Genomic DNA, 23,945 nt, shown 5'->3' with positions numbered 1-23,945 from the left:
ATTCTATATGCTCAGTTCTAGAAGCCTTGATTTTGATTTTGAGAAACTCATTTCATTGTCAGGAAACCTACCCATGCCGCCCAACAGAGGCAGAGGTCAGTAGGTACAGAGACAATGCAAACTCCAGTCAATCAAGAGGGTATGAGGTTGAGGCCAAAAGGAATAATAAAAACCGATCCCAAAGGTAGCCAATATTTCCAGTTTCTACTCAAAACTGGAGAAAAGCCAAGATGGCAAAAAAAGGCAGGAGCAGCAACCTTTTGTCTTAGTTTTAACTTGACATGGGTGGTAAGAAAACACAAAACACACATCCTTAAATTTGTTTAAAAATTGTGTTCCAGTTGATATTTCTGTTTTATCTATTATGAACTGCTGTATTAATATACTTAGTATATGAATATAAATTATATATTTGATAAGGCATTCATGTTACTGGAAACCATATTTTTAATTCATTGCATTCTTGCCATTTAAAATCTGGATCATCTAAACTTAAATGTTCTCACCAACAAAAAATAAGGTAAATATGTGCGGTGATGGATGTGTTAATTAACTAGATGGTGGGGAGCCTTTCACAATGTATATGTATATCAAATCACCATGATGACACTTTAAATATTTTACTATTTTATTTGTCAATTGTAGCTCAGTAAAGCTGAAAAAAATTGATTAAAAATAAATTAAATTAAATTAAATCTTGATCACCTAAGTTATTTTAATGAGGACTTTGTTTTATATATACCGATCGTTTTTTCCAGTTTTAATTTTCATGAACAGTTCTAAAAACCACAAATTTAATCAATTATAAATCATAGTTCTTCACATTTATGGCACCTATATTGCAAATTTATAATCACTGCTTTATAATCATTGCTTTATCTCAAGGTCCTGAGCTGAGTTAGCACTAAGACAGCAGAAGGTTGAGTATTATTCTTCTGTGACCAATGCCAGATTAGGTATTTCAGAGGCACCCTTTTCTCAGGAACAGAATCTGGTCCCACTCAGTGAAAGCTGCAAAAGTCTAAATTCTTAGCCAAATTATGTGATTCTGTCTCCATATACATGTGAGACACATAACGTCTTACAGAGGATCTTACACTGCTTGCACAATTTTAAGCCCTATAAAAAGACCCCAGGGTTGATTATATATGTTAACAGTAGGAGAAAGGTGTTGTAGTTTCTTGACTTTTATAGCAGCGAAAAGTTTCCTTTTGCTTCAGGAAAGCAAACTTGAAAGCATATAACATGATTTTCCCATCACTTCTTATCCTTAAAGTCTGCTATAAATAATTCTTCTTAATTATCTACTTTTCCCAAAAATTCTCAGTCATGCAGTATTCATGGGAAGTGGTCTTGCTGAGTTAATTTTACATTAAAAGCAACTATGAAGCAGTAACATCTTTGTGAAATCAAGAATAAAAATATCAACTGGGTTGAATTGGGATGGATTGATCTTTCAGGTTCCTTTGGCTCTAAAATTCTGTACTGTTTCAAATGCAAGATGCAGAAAGATCAAACTATGTCATTTGTATCCTACCAAAATCCAAGGAATTAGACCAGGGGTTTGTATTTTATTTTTCAGATGAGCAACTATGACTACCCAAGGTAAATAAGCTAGTTATCGCTAAGTATGAGGCTGGAACTCAGATTTTTTTGTAGCTTATAATTCTTTCCAGTAGGTATTAATACCAAATGCTCAATCCTGGCCTTGAAAATCTTTGATCACAATATTTTAATGAATTGTAGCTTCTATGTCTCAACTCTTCTATCCGACAAACCTTATAATATTGGCATTTTTTTTCTACCTCGAATTCCAAATGTTGAAATTGGCTGGTCACAATGCCTAGAATATCATTCCGGATTTTTCATGCATATCTAATGTCTTTAATCATAAGGCAGCAAGACTTTGGTTTTATCAGATCTTCCACACAAACTAAAAGCTGGTGTCAGAGAACACTTACACAACGAAAAGAATACAACGAATTCATTCTACATGCACATATGTAGTACACTAGCAAAACTGGGCTTTTTGTGTGAGTGAGCCATACCTCTACCTGCTTGTTTCTATATCAATATTCTTTGTACCCAGTTGGCACTTTTTGCCTACATGAGATATAAATTCCTTGAGGGCAAGAAATAGGCTTCCAAACTCTTTAGAAGATCTTAAGAAACCCTAGTTTAATACGATGCATATTTCTTGAAGTAGTCATGCCCAAAAAACAAAAATAGGAATGAAAGTTATTCAGTTTCTGAAATCTCAGGCCCTTACAAAGAACAGCATATACTTTTTTAAGGAAAAAGATGTCTAGTGGCTAAAAGCTCCGCTCATATTTGTGGCACTATGAAGAAGCAAATTTTGGGGGGCAAAAAAAAAAAATTGCAATCCTTTGAATTTGCTAAAAGTTTTTTAAACCACTAGTAAAAACACAAGTCTTACCCCTATTAAACTGGAGAATGAAGAAAGGAAAAAATACCAAACGCAGCTTCTATAATCATCTTTCACATTTAATCATAGCTTTTTTCACTTATTAGGAACATACCTTTACCCAGTCTGAGTTGACAGTTTCTGTAAGTAGGGAGAGTGTATCTTGAAATGCTTTCTGTATGCAGGTCTTCAGTTTTTCAAAATATTGCACAGACACCCATTTCGAAGAACAAGTTGACATGAGTTCCAAAAGGTACTTGTTCTCTGAACCACCGGCTTGCTCCTTCTGGGTGTCCTTTAAGAGAAACTCAAGGACAGTTAGGATGTCTTCCTCATACTGATGGATTTCCAGTTGGATCCGCCTAGCTTCCTGCACAGTCCATTCTCTGCGACTGTGGTCTAAACACGTTTGTAATTCTGTCTCCTTTTGAAGAAGTAGTTCAGTTTTTTGTTTCGTAAAGTCTTCTTTAGCTGCTGCAAGCACCTCATTAATTTTATTTCGATGATCATCTAAAAATTGCCGGTAATCTTGCTCATTTTGTTCTTGAATTCTGTGGATTTCTTCTTGCTTTTCTTTGTTCCATTCGCTCCGGGCCTTTGCCAGCTCAGCCCTGACAACCATGGGGACTTCCTCATTCTTTAACTCAAGCTCTCTCTGCAGAGAATGAATCTTCTCTTCCAATTGCTTTCCAGGTATGACATTTTTCTCCATATTTGCAATCTCGCTTTTCCATTTCTCTTTAGCTTCAGAAACAGCAAACAATATCTAAAGGACATAACAATGTACAATGAAAACTCTTTATGATTCTCCTCATTAATAAAAAAAAAATAAAGTAACCATTTGGGTTAATCTTTGAACTTATTAATAAGAGATTTAAAATCAAAATTAAAGGGAAAAAGTAAATTTAGATAAGACATTGGCTGGTCCTAAAATATACTTACACTAAACTTAAGGATCTTTTCCCTCATTTTAAATCACTTAATACTTTGTCTCACGTTATTTAAAATAAAACATCCATTTCTATATGAATAACTAGAAATTTAAACTGACCAAAAATATATAATTACATAATTATCTAAAACTAATTTTAGAAAAAAATTCATATTTGTTCTTTTAATACAGATGCTGTCTCAAATCAAAGCCCCCAACAAATGAATTATCTTTTATATGAAGCAAAAGCAGCCTCTAAGAAAATCTTACTAATATTTTTAGGAATGTAACACATAACCTGTACAATAACTTGCTGACAAACATACTGTATTTTAATGCAATTTTAGTGGTTAAAACAGTTCATTAAATGACAATATCAAAGTCATTTTTTCATTAATCCAATTTTTGTTTATAACAGAATAGCAAGACTAGCAGATCATAGGCACCAGTAGTACATAACCAAAAAGTAATAGGGAATCAAAAAGCCTGGGCTGTAGCTCAAATCCTGACTTGGACTGCAGAGGCAGCCTAGCACGGTGCTTAACAGAACAGGCTCTGGAGACAAATAGCTGGAATTAACTTCCCACTCCTCAACTTCTTTGAGCCTCAGTTTCCTCATCTATAAAATGGGGATAATTACAATGCCCACTTGATAGAGTTTTTTTTCTTTTTTTTTGGATTAAATGACAAAAGGAAATAATCTATTTAAAGCACTTAGGGGACTTCCCTGGTGGTCCAACGGTTAACAATCTGCCTTCCAATGCAGGGGACGCAGGTTCAATCCCTGGTCGGGGAACTAAGATCTCACATGCCGCGGGGGCAACTAAGCCCGCGCGCTGCAACTACTGAGCCTGCGTGCTCTAGAGCCCACACACCACAACTAGAGAGCTTGCACACCGCAACGAAGACCCGACGCAGCCAAATAAATAAGTAAATAAATATTTTTTTAAAATAAAATAAATAAAGCACTTAGAGCCTGGCAAACAATAAGACTCAAAAAATGTTATGTAGTTACTGTTACTCTTGGCTGCATGGGCTTAGAAAAATTCTTAATCTCTTTTGTACTTAGTGTCTTCTATGTAACGAGCAGATTGGATGATGATCTCAAGTCCCTTTTACTTCTAATATTCCCTGGACTGAATTCAAAGAAGTCACAAGGATACAAATGTAAAAGAAGAACTGGCCATCTCCAAAGGCTTGGCCTAGACAATGGTGACTGCTATGAATCAATACCATATATACTGACTATACTGCTGAACTGAATGAATAAGCATTTTCAGAACTCTAATGGAAAACTGATGAACTCATAAAAGTGCTAACAAAAGATCAAGATGAAAAAAAATTAATTACATGGGACTGAGTGAACTGATGAGGATGATTATAATTTTTGTGACTTTCTGTTTGAATTAAAAACAAACAAACAAAATCCCACAAGGACTCAGAGGCAAAAAATATACAAGTCAATTTTCACTGTAAAGTAAAGGAGCTGTTACAGTGGAGGATTACTGGACTGAATGTCAATATTATGACATAGAAAAAAATATATATGTGTGTCAAAAAAAGAAATACCATATATACGCTCTGGCTGTTGAGACAGGGGGTCTGCGTCCTTAATTCTCAGCTATTATACAATTATAGCGAACATCTTCAACTATATGGATACCTAGACACATGTTACATACCTTTATTCAATAAAATGTGTTCCTGAATAGTTGGATATAAATCAAAAATTTTGAATCATACTTTAAGTTTACTAAAGGAACCCACTATCTAAGATGAGCTTTACGAAGGAATTCACAGAAAAATTCTTTTGCTACCAGCAGAATAATTCACTAACGATGTGAAACATGTTTGAAACATGTTTCCTTTCCCAAAAAGGAAATCAGGTCCTGTCACAATGGATGCCTGGAAATTATTAACAGGTAACTTGGGTGGAGGTGTCAGATCCCAGGGAATTTGTATGACCCGCCCAAGCTCACCAAAAGTGTACAACCTCTCACATAAAGTTTTACAAGGAGAATTTGACAGCATTAATTGATTTAGTGTTTCCTGATGTTGCTACACATTAGAATCACCTGAGGAGCTTTTAAAATCCCTAAGCCCAGGCCACACCCTGTACCAATTGAAACATAAAGCCTTGGGGTGGGAGCCAGGCAAAAGTATTTTTTAAAAGATCCTCACATTTTTCCAAAGTGCAGCAAAGTCTGGGAACCACTGAACCAACTTGCCGACTTCTGGACTCTGGAAGCTGGTTTTAAATTTCCACAGATCTTGACGGATCACTCTAATCTTATAAGAACTCTCCAGCAAATGCTATGAAACTGGCTCTTGCTCATCTCATTTGGCTTGGGGGAAGAATTTGCACAAAACACTATGTTTTGTGGCTGAATAATTATCTAGAACACTGCTACTCACACCCAAGTGTGGTCCAAAGACCACATCACCCGGGAGTCGGTTAGAAAGTCTAATTCTCGGGACTTACTCCAGACGCAACAAATCAGCATCTCCAGGAGCAAAGCCCAGGAATGTGCTCTAACAAACCCTCCAGGTGATTCTCATGCCTGCTAAAGTTTGAGAAGCAACACACCATCCTCTCGTTTCTGTATTTCTGCATTCACATATATTCAGACCTTCTGTGTTCTTAAGGGAAAATCAACTTTATTATTCTTAACTTCTGAGCTCTAAGACATGTATGCATACCATCATATTGTTCCTCTTTCTGTCTCCCTCTTAAATTTCCTTTTGAAATATTTCAACATACTAAAAGTATAGAGAATATTGTAATGAACCATTACATGAACTACCCATGAACTACCACATAAGTTGAGAAAAATATTAGATTTTTTACTTATGCTGAATTATTTCCTTAAGTAATCTGTGGAATAAGATTATGAATGCAACATATGACTCATTTACAATGTCTGTTACGCACATTATTTTCTAAAATGGTTGTGACAACAGAAGAGTAGCATATGCTTGATACTGCAGTCTATTTTGTGCATTACAATTAAGAAGAGAAGGTATAAACATATGGCATAAAATATCACCTTAAGTTTGCTATTTGGACTTCTCATGAAGACTATCTGTTCATATCTTTGGTGTACTCACCCACAGATTGTTTCTCTTATAAATTTGTATTTTTTTTTTAATCATATATTAGTATTAATGTTTCTGTTTGATTCATTTACTTTCCTTATTTTTATTATCCCCTTCACTTCTGTTTTTTATTACAAAAGCAAATGTTTTAAATGTTTGTACATATTTTATCCCATTTACCTATCTTGGTTACTGTGCCCTGCCTGTTGTCTCACGACTGAGTTATTATGATGCAAATCTGAAATATTCCATTTCTTTTAATTTTTCTATACTGTCATTTAAAAATGTTTATCTTCTGAATCAACCTAGAGTTTATTGTGATGTAGGGGGTGGGAAAACAATTTTTCTAAAATGCTATCATAAGACGATTTATTATGGAAAATTCCTCATTTCCTTGTTTTGAAACAATTTATTAAGCTTTTAGTCATAGTTGGGCCTATCTCAAGTCTGTATAGTACTGAATGAAAAAGAATTCTATTTTTGTGACTCAACACTGTCTGAATTGTTGCTTTCCAACATATTCTATTAAGTGTTAGGGCTGGACTACTATTTCTTTTCCAGAACATTTAGAAAAATTTCTAGTCCTTTCAGTTTTCCAAATAAATTTTAGAATTATTGTGTCAAACTTCAAAACTATGTTCAGTTTATTGGCATTTTGATTAAAACCGGTTTACACTAATAAATTAAGTTGTGAGGATACAAATGGTTAAAATATCTGATGTTTCCAGTCAAGGAACATGACATCTATGGAAAGGAGAGCTTGTTATTTACCAAGGGGAGTATATTATAAGACTACTGACACAGCACAGAAAACAGTAGTCATGCATGTGAAAGGATACTGTAGAGCTAATTGCTCTCTCAGTTTCTCCTAAAGATACCACAAGATAAATAGGGATTTCATTCCATGGGTAAGGTTATCCTCCAGATTATGAGAGTTTCACAACCCTGAAACACATTCTCTCCCCCTCCACAACTGGATGATGATGAGAACAGATCCCACTAATCAGGCCCTATGCTTAGTATGCATTATCGCATTTAATCCTCCCACAGTGCTGTGAGCAGGTAGGAGTTCCCGGGACTGAGATGAGGCCCTCTCCTGAAGCTTCTTTCCAGGAGAGCTCTTACCCGTGTGGCCACAGACTGCTCTTGCAGCTCCTCCCACTTCTTCTGTTCTACCCTTAGAAGTGCTTTATACTCTGCAAGCTCGGGCAGTTCTTCCAGCCACCGATGACGAGCATTTTGCACAGCTGTTTCTACCTGCAGGAGAGCAATTGCAGGAGAGAGAGAGGTAAAGGAACGTATAAAATTTCAGAAAGACCCCATATGCAGGTAACCACTATGATTTCATGTGCATTTACACTGTATTGCACTACAGTAGTTAAACTGACTTCAAGCACCCCACCTTATCCCAAACAGTAGATTCTAATCCTTCTGTTCAAAATGTCCCATACTATCCACTGCAAAAGGCAAAGCAGGAATTAGAAATCTATACATGTTTGATGGCCACTACTATTACTAGAAAGCTTTATACAAAGTACCAATTGCCATTTCCAACAAACTCCTATTTATCTTGGGGAAAAAGAAGAAGACATGCAGGAAGGCTGCTTGGTGTCAGCCGCTGTCCAATCAGTATACCCACCACCTCCTCAGACCTCGTGCCCGACATATAAACACATGCACACAGGCAAGCATGCACCAACATATTATAGTTTAGAGCCTTACACTTGGCAAATTTTCTTGCTGTCAAGAATGAATTTGTGACTATCAAGTGAGGTTGATAGTTCAGTTCTGGCAAAAATGTAAGACTTGATGAATTATGAGGGTGATCTGGTTGTACATCTGTTACAGGGAGACAGGGGTTGGGATTTATAGACAAAGTCCCATTTGCAGGGGCATGCCTGCAGATTCAACTCTCAAGTCTCAACACAAATACTGTTATATACCTTATTCACTTTAAGCTTACTTATCTATAACTACCTTAGTGGAATATTTACTATAAAGTTAGATAAGAAAGATTCATAATTAAATTGTGCTTCGTTCAGATGTAAAACCATCATCGTTAACCTCAGGCATCTTAATGTTTAGATAGACCTCAGAGGAGCAAACATTTTGGAAACTGAAAGTACTGAAAAACTGAGAGGTGACAGCTTTGTGACAGAAATATAATGAAAATTTTGGGAACAACATAAGATTGTTATCCTACCCTGGGGTGTACAAAATGTTTAAGTATAAAGTTATGAACAAGTTCAACGGTAGCACTTTACGGGTTGTCATGAGTAGGCAGGCAGTTCCAATAATTTTACTATAGGAAACCTGCCTATTACCTGTTTGGCAATATTTTCACAGTATTTGAGTTCCGATTCAACCTCAGGTTTCTTCAAGCCCCCCTTGATGGCTATTTCCTTCTCTTGCTCTAAATTTTGCTGGATTTTTCGCTTCTGCTCTTCTACCGTGATTGCCATCTCTTTCTTGGCAATAACGTCAATGGTAGTTTCTTGGTCAGTTTGGCTCCAACAATCTGAGGTCTTCTTTTTCATTGCCTTTATAGTTTGATTCAGCTTAGACTGCCACTCCTTTTCAAGCTGCTGAATAAGTTCTTGTTTGATCTGTTTTCAGAAGAAAAATCGTATGAAAAGAAAAATATTCAAATAAGCAAAAACTAGAATTAATAGCTAGCCAGAAAAGCAACCACAGCAGTGTTTGAAAACCATCTAGACATTGTTGTAGTTATTATGTGAGGTTTAGAAATTTAGTCAATGAAAATATATTCAAGGAAATCCTGAAAGTTACTCTTTGACCTTATCTATGGGACATAAATCACATGGAAGAGTTAAGTATATTGCATAAGGTCAGGCTATCTTGCTCTCAAGATGCGACCTTCTGGAAGCTTTGACATTGCCACTACAATGATGGCATGATAAAAAAAAACCAACAACAACAAAGAAAACTTCTACTATTAATATGTGATTTTCCATCAATACCAGGTTTTCCACAAAGCAGGCACTGGGTAAGCATAATTAATGAACCTAAAATTGAACAATCTAAAAAACATTTTTACTTATTTGGACACATTAGAATCTTGTTTCTTATGATATGAAATTGTACTCAGTCAACTGTGCGTTCAAGAGCAGGGCATTATTGGAAGGATGCCTTAGTGATTCTACTTTCAACAGTGTAGTGGGATGGACCCAAACATAATTAGTACTGGGCAAAACTGTGAAATAGCAAAATTTGCTTTTCCCTTTTCCTGTTTCCCACCTGCTGGGTATCCAGAGTTCTCAGACAGCTTCCCTGGCTACCACAGCCCCTGGCTGTATTGCTTCTCTCAAAAAGGTCATCTTGTGTGGCCCTTTTTGCTCTATGCTTTATGCTTTCCTGACAAAACACAAAAATATTAGCTGTCTCTCTCACCCCCTTGGTAAATAACTGGTTAGCAAATCCAACTAAAAAACTATTTGCAGCAATGTAAAAATAGGGGATTTGTTTTGTGTCATCCATATTTTTTTTTAAATAAATTTATTTATTTATTTTTGGCTACGTTGGGTCTTCGTTGCTGCACGCAGGCTTTCTCTAGTTGCGGCGAGCGGGGGCTACTCTTCGTTGTGGTGCGCGGGCTTCTCACTGCGGTGGCTTCTCTTGTTGCGGAGCACGGGCTCTAGGTGTGTGGGCTTCAGTAGTTGTGGCACACAGGCTCAGTAGTTGTGGCTCACAGGCTCTAGAGCACAGGCTCAGTAGTTGTGGCACACAGGCTTAGTTGCTCCACGGCATGTGGGATCTTCCCGGACCAGGGCTCGAACCTGTGTCCCCTGCATTGGCAGGCGGATTCTTAACCACTGCGCCACCAGGGAAGCCCCATTCATAATTTTTTTACAGATATATGGCTAGATATATTCCATAATATATACTTTTATGTTAAAAAATGACTAGTAAAAGAATTTCAGGTGCCAGCACTAGATTGATGAGATTTGGGGGAGAGGAGAGGAGATGAGTAGTAGGGAGGTCAAAAGACAGGACAATGGTCTATGATTCCATCTTGAGATAGCCCCAACCCCGATTAATAGCAATCTTGTGGTCAGAAAAATCTGGTTTGAGAACTTATTGCACTTCCAACTAAGTTTTTAAGATCGTAATTTGGTTCTTAATTTTCTTGGAAACTATGAGCATTTTCTAATCTCACTTGCTACTTAGGAAACAGAGGTAAAGTTTTGTGCTTCTAAGCCTACCCAGTCATTACTTCTTTCTTCCGGTCCACAGTGTAGAGGTTAATTATTTGTTAATTATATTGGTCTAGAGTTATCAGAATCATTTCACAATATGAAATTTGATCATGGTTTCATTTTTGAGGAATCAAAAAAAGTCCTCCTCAAAACCCATTATAGGGACTTCCCTGGTGGTGCAGTGGTTAAGAATCCGCCTGCCAATGCAGGAGACATGTGTTTGATCCTTGGTCCTGGAAGATCCCACATGCCACGGAGCCACTAAGCCCGTGTGCCACAACTACTGAGCCTGCGCTCTAGAGCCCATGCTCCACAACAAGAGAAGCCACCACAAAGAGAAGCCCGCGCACCGTAACAAAGAGTAGCCCCCGCTCGACACAACTAGAGAAAGCCAGCATGCAGCAACGAAGACCCAAGGCAACCAAAAATAAAATAAATAAATAAAAAATTTTTTTAATTCTTAAAAAAAAAAAACAAAACAGCATTATATCCTGAATTGGGCTGAAGAGTCAAGAGGTAGGAAGTTTTAAAAAATAAAACTGGTGTGAGTAAGCTGCTAATAGCCCAATTCTGAGAAGTAAAATGAGTGATTATGTATGTACTTGGCAATTAAAAATAATGTCAGTTCAAGAAGAGCTGTCTCTCAACAGTTAATACCACATTTTTTAAAACATGATGACTAGAAAGAAATTTTAACCCACACCTCTTTCTGTTCCTTAACCCAGTGTGCTTTGGCTAACATCACTTCATTTTCAACCTCCTGTTTAATATCACTTTCTTGTTCTTTCAGCCACTTGTCCTTTTCCATCATAAGGGTATCTTGGTACTTTTCTTCAAGTTCCACCTGCAGTTTCCTTACATACTCTTCTCTTTCCTCCAATAGCTGTCTCTTTAAACAAAATTCAAATAAATATTTCATATGACACTAATATTCTCCAAGTCAAATTTATAAAATAATAGTTATATGCATGTAATAGACAACAGCAACAGAGACAAGTGATCTTCCTATATGCTAACTCAATCAGTTGAATAAATTGTCTTGTAAAAACCTGCCTACATCACAAATATTTGGACAAAAAATTTACAGATGGTTGTATTAAATGAAAAGGCATCTAATACAATAAATACATCCCTAGAGGACCAAATACTATTTTTAAAGGTGAAACTGACATTTATGTTTACACCCCACCCACAATGAGACGCATAATGTATCACAGCCCAGAAAAATTTATATTTCTGAAAGACGTGTATTCAGAGATAGGCCAAAAATTACTGTTCTATTCTAAAAGCTATGCATCCTTCAATAAAACCCAGATTGGTATGTGTTTTCATTATCAAAGATAAAAATTTTTTATCAAAACTAGCTGAAGCATTATCAAATAAGAACGTTCAAGTGTCAGTTAAAATTTAACAATTTGAACTATTCATATAATAGTCCCTATTTATTCTAGGAACCCAGTTGATCTGAAAACTCTAATAAACCTCTACTCAGGGATCAAAATTATCTATGAGAGTTTCTGTTTGAAAAATTTTTGAAATGGTTTTCTGGAGGTCCTATCAAGATGCTATGAGAAGAAACACACTGAAGCCCACAAACTACAATACCAAGGAAGTATACCTCACATAACTAATGCTACATGGCAACCAAGCCTTTTGCTCTGTGTCTCTTTGGCATTATTTCTGATTCCTGACTATCTGGTTGTCTGGATTTTTTTCCAGTTCATAGCTGACCTGGATTATTTCTGTCTTAATTGCTATCTGAGTCTTCTCCACCACTGGCACATGCCAAGAAGATAATATCCGTGTTTGTTCAGTGTTGCATGATTTTGGAAAACCTCCGGTGACTGAGGGACCCATTTCTGCAGTCAGGTCATGGGGAGTGCAGTTGTACTAAGATTATAGGACAGGTTCATCCACATGGCTGAGAAAGTTGTCCACTGTCACATCAAACATCATATATCACTGTTATTATTTTTGTTTGACTGTAGAAGGAATCCCCAAATTGTCTTATCTGTGTATGTCTGTCCTTTAGTTGTTGTTTCCATATGTATCTGCATTTCCTTTTGACCCGAAGAAGAAAACTGCTACCGATTTTCCGTGTGTTTGTATGTTTGTGAATATATTAGTTAGCTTAACTACATAGTAAACCAGACCACACAGAGACTCAGAACAACAAACACTGATTATTTCTCATGATTCTGTGGATCAGCTGGGCAGTGGTTCTGGTCTGAGTCCACTCAGCTGATTTCTGCAGACAACTGAGGCTACAATGGTCTAAGATGGTGACACTCACATGTCTGGTGGTGAGTTCAATGTCTGCCAGGATGATGCAGTGACTTGGTCACATGCGTCATCATCTAGCAGGTTATCCCGGATCCTTCACGTGGTGCTTGGTCAAAGGGTTCCTGAGAGTATCACGCTTGCAAGGACCAATGCATAATAGCTTTCTAAGTGTCTTTTTACATAATGTTAACTAATATCCCATTAGCCAAAGTCAGTCATTTGGCCAAGGTCAGATTCAAGGGATGAGAAACAGACTATCTGCAACTGAGAATAGCTACAAAGCCACGTTGCAAGGAGACACACATTCAGGGATAGGAAGAATGTGTGGCCATTTTTGCAATCCACCACAGTGAGGAAAACCTTGCTTCCCGCTCTTCACAGAAGAAAAGCAATAAATTTATTGTCATAGGAATCTACCATTTGAACATACTACAGGAATATCTAATTCAAAAAGTCTTTATCACAGGAGGGAAGGAAATATTTGGATAGTTTTAAAATGTTTAAACTTGTTTTGCATGCCTCAGACAGTCAAAAAACTCTAAGGACTGACTTACCGTGTTTACAATTGTATAAACAAGCCTTAGTGCGTGTAGGAATGGCATTATGAATAGGAATATCGATCATCTTTGCTTTGTCTACAGATTCATAGCCTCTACTGATTACAACCCAGTTTGAAGGGTCCTGTGTTTATGACTTTATTCCCCCTTCTCTGAACAAGCCAGGTTAACATGTGAGGAAAGTCTCTGTGTTAAAATCTTTACAACTTGGAATTGAACTTGTAACTTAACCTGCAGCCTGTCTCAACAAGTGTTTCAGAAAAGAGCACATATGAAACAGGAAAATACAATCAGGGACTCTCGGCATTGCCTGTCTTGTAACAGGCTGTATCCAAACAAAGCTCCGGACCTGAAGATCAACCGCAGGGAAAAGGGCTTACGTCTTGCAAAGAAGGACTACCCTAACAGTTCCCTAGCTTGCTCGAGTTTAATAGGCTTATGAAGACTATTAAGCTTTATAAAGAGCTTGTATAAATCTAAATAAAAAACTAGAGAATTCCCAGAGGAGGAAGAAATTAAATTTTTCACGCTTTAAGTACACTGGGCCTTTAAGTGGGGGGATGGTTATAACTACAAGGGGATAGCACAAGGGAGTTTTTTAGGGTGATGAAACTATTCTGTTTCAATCCATACATGGGTTACAAATTTATAAAACTGGACACCAAATGAAAAAGAGTCAATTTTACTGTATGGCAATTTAAAAATTTAAAAAAAAAAAAAAAAATTTAACCTGTAAGTTTTTTTGGAAGGGCCAAGCAGCAGTTTTAACTTTCCTTCTTGATCCAGTGCACAAGCATTCATGAGCCAAAATATCAGTCAGTAGCAGCTATTAACTGCAACTGACCAATTACGTGAGATTTAATTTTACAGCCAAATTGATTCTTTTAAAAGTACCAGGAAATATATTCCTGAAAAGAATGACCTCTTTGAGAGAATTGCTCTTATGTTCTTGCCAATTTATATATTTAAAGAAAGAAAGAAAAGAATCACACTAGATCTTCTCCCTATTTTAATTTTTTTAAACATTACTGAGCTAAGTCTTTAATTTCTAGGTAATTTAAGATCCCTTCTAACTTTCATACTGCCGGCACTAACTAAAACAGCTCCCCTTAGTTCTTTTTCCACTAGATGGTATGTATACATGGCATGTTTTTCTACCATATTAATCGATTCAAAAATAATCAAAATGTTAAGTGACCTGGATTCCTCATCTGCTCTTTAAGTCTGTGGTAGCAACAGTCACTATAACTTACTCAGAAACTTCACGTCACTATAACTTACTCAGAAACCTCTGTATATAGAACATTTACTCGAGCCTTTAAAATGATTGTCTAATCTTGATGCAGGTGGCTTTCAAATTGTGGTCTGCAGGCTGGTCCCAAGGGGAAGGGAGAGGCAGACGTGCGTCTGGATGAGGCTTGGGCCAGGACGAGGAAGAAGACAGGAGGGGCAACTGTTTACGTGTGATTTCACTCCTGGACACTCACCAAGGGCAACTTGGAAGATTCAGGCAGGAGTAGAGAGGATACTGCAGCCCCTCCAGCTTCCCTGAACGACGAGAACTCCCTGGAAAGAGGTCACACTCACACCGACCTTCCTCTCCACAGCTCCACATCCCCACCTTCCTTAGCATGAGACCCAAGTTCAAACTCCTGCCCTGTTCCCCAGAATAAAAGGACGCTTAAGTCCTGACAGACATGGGTCAGAAGAAAACGTCCGTGCAGTGCGCACAGGACTGTATAGAATCACTTGGGCAGCAAACAAACATGCAAAACGAGGATCCCTGGGTTGCAGACTCAGAGTGACTCGGGTCCACCTTGCTTATTTTTAGAACTCTCTTCTGCCTCTTAGAATAAATCTATAAGGACGAATCACTTTCTCCTAGGGGTATGCCATTTTCTGCTAAGGCTTTAATAATCATTTCAATATTTACTGTACTTTGTGAGCTGAATTAGTGTGAATCAGCCAAACGTGAAGACTTCTACAGAAGGCTTCCCTGTTTCACAGGAGAGTGAGTGTACTGGTTTCGGTGAGAAATGAAATGAAGTGAACACAACATGAACTTGTCCTGTACCTTCTCTTCAGCCTGTTGCTCCTTTTCCATGGCCTTCCTGAGAGTTGCTTCTAGATTATCTTTCTCTCTGCACACTTCCAGGTAACATTCCTGCACGGCCGCCATCTCCTTATTCACCTTATCTAAGTCAGACCTTGGACACACAAAACCAGCAACTAAATACAAGGCTGCAGAACAGACAATTTTCCTCTAAACGAGGGAATAAGAGAATGTTGTCTCTACAGCTTCAGGGGCAGCTAAACTCTTTCATTCTCACCTAAGTTGCAAGCGAGCTCCCTCATAAACCTCAAAGAGCTGCCGCTTCTCCAAAGCATGCTTTACTAACAGGCTTTCACGTATTTGGGCTTTCATGGCTTCATGGTGTTGCTGGTAAGTCCTCTCACACCTAGGAACAGACAGCAGACAGCGGAACCTAAGGCAGGGCCAGCACTACCAGAAACACCGAGACGAACTGGTTTCCCTCCCTTCCTTCCCACTCCCTCCTTCTAGTGCAAAGTACAGTTAAGGTCAGATTGGTCATGCCCAACCCAAAGTGGTAATAATTAGCTTTCAATAGATGATCTTATGAGAATCTTCAAAATTTTCTTTCTTCAAATGTTTCTAGAGAAAAATTAGAAAGCTGGACGAGAGAAATGCCCCAGTCCTTCAAACAGAGTATAATAGTCTGTGTTGAGAACTTCTGTTTATTAAAAAACTAATTGAAATAATAGAGGGTGTGGTTCCAAAATTCCAAATTATCTATATGAAACACAAATACTAAAGTAACCAACTCATGCGTAAGTTATGTTCCAAAAGTCTGTTTCCAAGTTCATGATTTCCTATTTAGAAGACATATTTCCTCCCACAGGTTTCTTCCTTATAAAAAATAGTTAAGCCATTAAGCTCTACTATTTCAATGAACTACAGTTTGGATGGTTCTGTAGAACTCAACTCACTAAATAACATTATTTCTATGGAAAATGTGTTCCAAATTCTAATTTGAGAAACCAAGGATTCATCTTCTCCAATTTATGATCTCAATAGGGAGGGTTCACACCATCATTTCTCTCGAATCTTTTTTTGGGGGACGTTATCGGGAGAGAGAAGGGAAAGAGAGCCCAGAAGACAGACATCAGGCTTCTGTCTAGACCTCACCTATCCACAGCTTCTTGTTTATCATGGTCAAAATCTTGTACCATTTGTCTCATTTGATTGCATAAGTCTTGATTCGTATTTCTCAGTTTTTCTTCAGTTTCTTTAAGCTCCTAAATACAAGAGAATAAAGTATTTAGAGGAAATACCCATCATCTTTATTGACTAGTCTAATCTCATTTTCTGATATCCTCTGTGCTTTATCTCTTTCCCTATAACATTATTTGACATAATATCACTTTCATAATTCTATAAAAGTCTCTTCATGCCTTGTAAGAGTATAGATTCATTTATTTGTCAAGTAGTTTTCTGATAGGAGTAAAGGTTAAAATTCTGTATGTATTTTGAAATGTATGAAAACATTCAACCAGAGAAGTATTGGTTAACTGATGCTTTATGATAAATCTTAGAATACGATAATCTTCCCAACCATATAAATAAGCACGGTTTTACTTTCTGGTCAAGGGCTGCCTAAGGAGGAAAGAATACCTCTATTAGCCATGCTATTAGAGAAATACTGAATTCCTAGAAAATTAGAGGAATTCCAGAAAACTGGAATTATACTAACTTACCTTCTGATGAAAATACTACCCCATGACCAGCAGTAAAAGGAAATAACTGGACTAACTCATATTGCTTCTGTATTTTTGAAAAGTCCTTTGAATGAGGTCATGAGAATTCTCACGAAGTAGAGGAAAGTTTTTTAATCACCTGATTTTGTTGCTGTAAAACCTGAATTTCACTTTTAAGTCGCAGAATATCATCTTTGACAATCATATCGGAAGAGTCAGGCCATACTTGATTAGTTGGTTTTTCTGAGGTATCTGTTTTAGTCTAAATGTTGAAAAGAAGTCAGAAGTTTTTCAGGTTTATAAAAAATTTTAAGCACCAGTTTTGTAATAATTTCATACTTACAAAGAAATTGCAAAAACAGTACAAATAATTTCCATATACCTTTTATGACTGTCCCCCAATATAACCACGGTACAATTATCAAAACCAGGAAATTAACTAGGATGCAATACTATTACCCAATCCATAGACCTTATACAAAATTTTCCAGTTTTCCTCTAACATCCTTTTTCTGGTTCAGGATACAGTCTACAATTTCATGTTGCCTGCAGTTATCACGTCTCATTAGTCTCCTCCAATCTAAGACAGTTCTTCAGTCTTTGTCTTTCGAACCCATGACATTTTTGAAGAGTACCTATACTAATCATTTAGTTTTACTGACGTTACTTCGTTATTAAGTTCACGTTATGCATTTTGGGCATGAATGCCACAGAAGTGACGTGTGTGTGTTTTTAGGAGACATATGACATCAATATGTCTCATCACTGGTGACAATCAGCTGATGAAGGTCGAAGGTTCTGTCTGCAGCCATCTCCACTGTAAAGTTACTGTTTTGCAATTAATAGTAAGTATTAATATCTTATGGGGAGACACTTCGAGACTATGCAAACATTCTATTTCTCATCATACTCTCACCCACTAGGTTTAGCATCTATTCTATTTCTGTATTTAATCAGTGTTAACTCATACATTTTATTCAATAGGTACACAATGATGATACACTTTGGTAAACTGTTTCCAGAAAGTTCATACAAATGTATCCTGTCAGGTAGTGCAAGAGTCTGTCCAGCTCTCTTTGCCTCCAATGGCAGTGACTGTCTTTGAATGATTATTGTGTTGGATGGGGAAAAGGGTCTCCAACAATTTTTTCATTTGCATTTGTGGAACCTCTTACATGCCTTCATTGTTCATGTGTTTTTCACCTTTCCATATATATAACTTTGCATTTTCCTCTTACCATCTTATCCATTTTTATAAGTTCCTTGTTCATTGAAGAGGTCAAAGATTTTTTTTTTAATATCTACTCTATTTGACCTGTTGGTTTTATATTTACCTGAACTCTGAGCTCTCTTCTTCAATGTTTAAAGAATATTCTGTACCAAGGTTCATTCTACTCATTAGGGGAAAGGGAGGTATGCGTATCTCATTCCTACATGGGGTGACAGAACGCCAAGGCTTTGGCTCAGTCTTCCAATTCAGTCTTCACTTCCTTCAGAGAAGGAAGTTGCACTTTCCCTGGTTCACCTGCCATCATTTCCTAGAAGCCACTGCTACTGCCCCAGTCAGAAGAGAGAGGAGCTAAGAATACCTACCTTGTTAGCTTTGCTCCAGACTTGGGGGTATTAATGAGACTTTAAAGGATTTTACTGACTTATTAGAATGGCTTTCTTTTTTTTTTTTTTTTTAACTTAGCCTCTACTTTTTAAAGTTTACAATATTCATTTGTGCTTCCTTCCCCACTGGTGAGTTTCTATTACTAAGAATGAAAGTAACATCATACTGATACACTGAAAAAACGATCTTCATGGCTAGCTATTACACTCAATTTTGACATATTTTCACACTGCAGGCACATAGGGACTTGGTACTTGCAGTACTTGTTAGCACAAAACTCTTATGAAGATCTTTCAAAAGAGGACAATTTGAACGCTGCAATAAAACCTCTCTCCAAAGCTGGAATACTGAAGACATTATCTTCAACAAAACAAGAAATGGAATATACCAGCTCTCATACTATCTTCCTCATTTCTATGTCTCAAAAAATTCTAGCTAGGACCCTTCTGAGTTGGGTACTGAACATTGCCTATCAAGTCCCTTGGAATCAGAGCATGGCTTTAACCACAGCTTGTGGTAAGGTAACGATCTCTATTAAGTATCAGACACAGAAAAGCCTCTGTGTTTTATTTCTTAAGCTTACAAAAAATTCAGTGTAGATGTGGTCCCTGACTGATAGTAAGCCAGTCTGGTTTTCCTAAGGCCTTTGCCACATTCTACCTTAACGGCCCAGTTGCTCAACTGGAATGAACAGCATAGTATTTGATCCACCCCCAATCACTGTACAGTGCGATGTATGGGCAGACCCCTCACTTTCACCACATATTATCCTGGAAATGTCATAAAACAGCACTACTATGAATAGTCACATGACATGAAAGCAAAAAAACAGACTCTCTGTGATAACTTTAAATTGTTTTATATAAGATGGATAGAAACAGATATAAAATGTACTATGAGGTATGTATAAAGCAATAAATACATCAATACCTTTAAAACATTTATGAAAGAATCAGGCCAAATAAGATTACATAGTAAATATGTTTGCTGCCCTTCTTAATACATAGAAAGTTCTCTTTAAAAAGGCATCCAGGGAAGTTTAAATTAATGTGTTCTTTCTCTTAACATCCCTGTAGCAAGCAAAGAAGTTCAGCATCATTTCATTAAGCTCGGGATTTGATGCTAGCTATGATCATTCTTTCTAAAAATCGATATTGAGACACTGAATGATTTTCACCTCATTAAAGATTTCAGAAAGACTGAGTTTATATAATATAAACTTCTAGCTTATTTGCTCCATCTTTTTACATACTTCTGCTAAAAGCTGAGATATCTCTTTCCACCTTCCCGCCTGGATTTATCCTTCAGGACAGAGGTCAAATGTTCCCTCCTCACAGACTTCACTAGGGCTACCTTACCACCTCACCCCCACCCCCAAGCCCAGTTAGTTATGCCTTCTCAATAGCACTTTGTAATTAGCATAATTCTTATTACACAAAGTTATAACATGTCCATCTCCTTACAGATCTGTAGTACTGACTGTGGTAGCCATTAAGCACACATGGTTGTTGGGTACTTGAAATGTGACTTGTCCAAATAGAAATGTGCAATAAGGAGAAAATATGTGCCAGATTTCAAGGACTTAGCACATGCAAAAAATATATAAACCATCTCATTAATAATTTTATACTGATCACACATTGAGAAGATAATATTTTGTATATACTAGGTTAAATGAAATATATTATTAAAATCAATTTTACCTATTTTAATGGGACTACTAGATATTTTAAATTACATATGTGGCATCATTATATTTCCATTGGATAGTGAGGTTCTAGATTCTAAGTTCCTTCATGGAATGGCCATTGTTTCTTTCATCACTGAATCCCACAAGACCTTGCACAGAGTAGCTTAAAAAAAAAAAAAAAAAAAAAAAAAAGCTTAAACTGAATGATTTGCTTTTCCTCCACATACACCCCCAACCCTGCTTTCTGACTTCACAGACTAAATAGAAAGCTCCATTAGAAAAGATGTGGGAAACAGGAGGCAAAGGCCAAGTTTGATGGTGGCCATTTGCTAATTAGATGACTGTGAACTTGAGTGCTTATTTCAAGACCACCTGTTGATTAAATTACTACTTTCTCTCCCTCTTCCCCACCTAGGAAGTGGGTCAATATGTGTAGTAATTCAGCAAATATCTACTGAGCAAACACGTAGAGAATTATCAAGACAATACTCCCAAGAGATTCCTATATAATAAGGTGAGGCAGAACAGCCATAACCAGCAAGGGCTGAAGTCACACTTTAAGAAAAACCAAATGTAGACTGCTGAGAAATCACTAGGGCAAAAGGCTAGCTGGGCAAAAAGAGTATTCAAAGATGAGATAGTTCCCTTCGATCCACTGATGAAACAGACTATAGAGTATGGAGGCAAAGGGAAAGGCCTAAAACAACACAAGGAATAGCCACCAGCAATGGCCACACATGTGAAAGTGTATCTGTACAGCAAATGCCACTAGTGATTTCAATATAGAACAAAGAAAGCACCAAGATACCTAAGCTAAGGTTCAGACTCAAAATCAGGTTCCTACTCTTAGCACACTCTCACCAAAATGCTTATTAAACTAATCAACTCTAATCTAACGCAAGTTTTCATTCCCATCCTTTATAAGAAACATATGGAAAAAACTAAAACAGCTTGATTTAAAGATGTTAAATGTGCTGGGGGAAAGCACATTCTCCCATTTCTCATTTGGTTATTAACAATGAAATCAATGTGCTCATCAAATGTAGTTACTCGGAAGAAAGAACCAAAACGGGCAGGGCTTTCACAGTGAAAACACACTATTATTTCTGGAAAGCAAACTAGGCACGATTAAAATTCCATAATAATAAACACCAGAGAACATCTTGCACACTTTGCTTTAATAGGGCTGTTTTAATGAATACAACTCCTAGTTTAAGGATCAGGAGATAAAACAGTACCAAAGTAGGAAGTAAAATGTCATTTCCATCCAGGAGAAATAGGAATACACTACCTACATTCATTTTTCACCTTCCCTTTCCTCTTTGTTTCTAGGTCTTTCATGTATTACTTTCTACTGGGAATAGAAATGAGCTGGGATTTAGAAATAGGGAAGGATGAAAAAGGCAGCTGTTGAAGGAGGGCAACCCTAAAGATCTCTGATAGCACGATCTTGGAGAAATAACCTTGACCTATTAATTAGTCCAGTATTTTAGTTTCAATTTGCCCAAAGACTGACTCTCACCTCAGAAGGGTGACAAATTCCTCCAGCTTCATTTTCCTCATCTGTAAAACACGGATGCTAACTGAAGGATATAAAGGTGGATTTCAAGGACTCTGACATACCTGATTCCATACCTTTCCCACCTGTAACACCACCACCATAGAATTAATTTCTTTTAAAATATAGAATGACTATTATTTTAAGAACAGGGGCCAGAGAAATCTCAGACAAAATGCTAGAGGATTTCACTGTGGAGAATTTAACTAGATTTTAAAGCACTGTTGGTACAAGCCAATCTTGAGGAAATGCAGACACCTTGTTACGTAGAATGCTTCCTTGGATTTGTGGTTAAGGAATTTTACCTAATTGGCATCTCATTTACTAGGTGCCAAGAGTAACCAGAAGGTATATTCCTTTAAGTGGCATTTCTTTCTTTAAACTTTACTTATAAAAAAGTCAAATGGGGAATCCTCTGGCGGTCCAGTGGTTAGGACTCCGAGCTACCACTGCAGGGGTCGCAGGTTCGATCCCTGGTCGGGGAACTAAGATCCCACAGGCTGCGTGGCGCGACCAAAAATAAAATAAAATAAAAGTCATTTGTAAAATAAATAAATAAATAAAACATTTTGCTTTAAAAAAAAAAAAAAATCAAATGAATCCCTGAAAGACAAAAGTTCAATTTAAATGTGAAAACTGTAAGCGTTTTCTTTATTAAGTCTTGAAAAACGGCATTTTAGCTTTATAAACTCTACCTCGATGCTTTTTTCATCCTTCTCTACTTGGAGATCTTCGATTTTCTTATGACAGTCTTTGAGATCGTTTTGTAACTGAGACACCAGATGACGCTTCACGGAGTTGCTACCCAGCAAACGCTGCACCTCTGCTTTCAGTTTCAGAATGACCTCATCTTTGGAAAGCTCTTCAGCTGGGTCTTCCTGCTGTACAATGCTAACGGAAAAATTATCATATTTAATGTTAAATCAAGTAACAAATCAAGCACGGCTATTCCTTAAAAGCAACTAGCTGCAGTGGTAACCATGTTTTGTAACCCATACAACTATATACTGGTATTTCAAAAACAATTTTAAGTTTTGTCATACACAGGATATTACCTTTGACACATCCCCATATACAGAAATAAGTTCATTCACAGGAAGACCCTTCTGAAGCTTAGTCTTGCTGCCTCACTGAATGTTCAACCACACTAACTTCAGTATGGCATGCATTTTTATTTTTGGTAAATTGCATGCTATATATACATATCCTTCATTACTCCAAGAGAAACAAAGTGAAAATAAAGGACGAAATGAAGAGTAAAACACTAGTCATCCTAACCAACAATTCCTGTATCTCTTCTACTAAAACACAAGTCTAGGTGGATATCTGAGCAACTGAAAAGAAAAAATAACAAAAATAAATGCCATGCTAATTTAATCCACGCTTTAGTTTGTCAATACATTCAAAAATTGGAATGAATATTTCTGTTCCTCGCCATAATGGATTAAAAGGAACGGATTTATCTTCCTGTCTTAAAAAAACTAGAAAACCAAATAAAATATATGAAATGGTGGTGTTCAATCATTAGACAACATGCAGCACAGCAGAGTGATCCCTGAAAAAGGAAAACAAACAAGGTAAGCCCTATAATTGCTACAGCTTTCTGCCTGGAGAATTTCCAGCCTGTAGCACAGAAAGAAGAAACCCAGAGTCCAGCAATCTCACCAAGTTGCAGAATTCAGTATGGGGAAACCAAAATTGCTAGAATCTGAGGAGAGAAATACTGTGGGAGAGGTAGCTACACAGAAAGAGAGCTCTGGAGATCTGTGGATGCATGTGAGAAAATTACCTCAAGG

The 23,945-nt window shown here is 37.1% G+C and overlaps 1 protein-coding gene across 1 annotated transcript in view; it reads right to left on the bottom strand.

Annotated features, from left to right (window-relative positions):
* CEP152 (centrosomal protein 152) overlaps positions 1–23,945 on the bottom strand; it is a 96,103-nt gene that overhangs the window by 19,700 nt on the left and 52,458 nt on the right. The window contains exons 13-20 of the mRNA XM_059915550.1: positions 22,845–23,040; positions 17,426–17,548; positions 16,718–16,827; positions 15,840–15,968; positions 15,584–15,716; positions 8,777–9,058; positions 7,578–7,709; positions 2,541–3,191 (exon numbers count right to left, since the gene is read on the bottom strand). Of these exons, the coding sequence (XP_059771533.1) occupies positions 2,541–3,191; positions 7,578–7,709; positions 8,777–9,058; positions 15,584–15,716; positions 15,840–15,968; positions 16,718–16,827; positions 17,426–17,548; positions 22,845–23,040 (1,756 nt within the window). The remainder of the gene's footprint in view (positions 1–2,540; positions 3,192–7,577; positions 7,710–8,776; positions 9,059–15,583; positions 15,717–15,839; positions 15,969–16,717; positions 16,828–17,425; positions 17,549–22,844; positions 23,041–23,945) is intronic.

The sequence above is a fragment of the Balaenoptera ricei genome, chromosome 2 (genome assembly GCF_028023285.1).
Source record: "Balaenoptera ricei isolate mBalRic1 chromosome 2, mBalRic1.hap2, whole genome shotgun sequence".
Classification (NCBI taxonomy): Eukaryota; Metazoa; Chordata; class Mammalia; order Artiodactyla; family Balaenopteridae; genus Balaenoptera; species Balaenoptera ricei.
The sequence above is the reverse complement of the archived record's forward strand: the minus strand, read 5'-3'. Positions and strand labels throughout refer to the sequence as shown.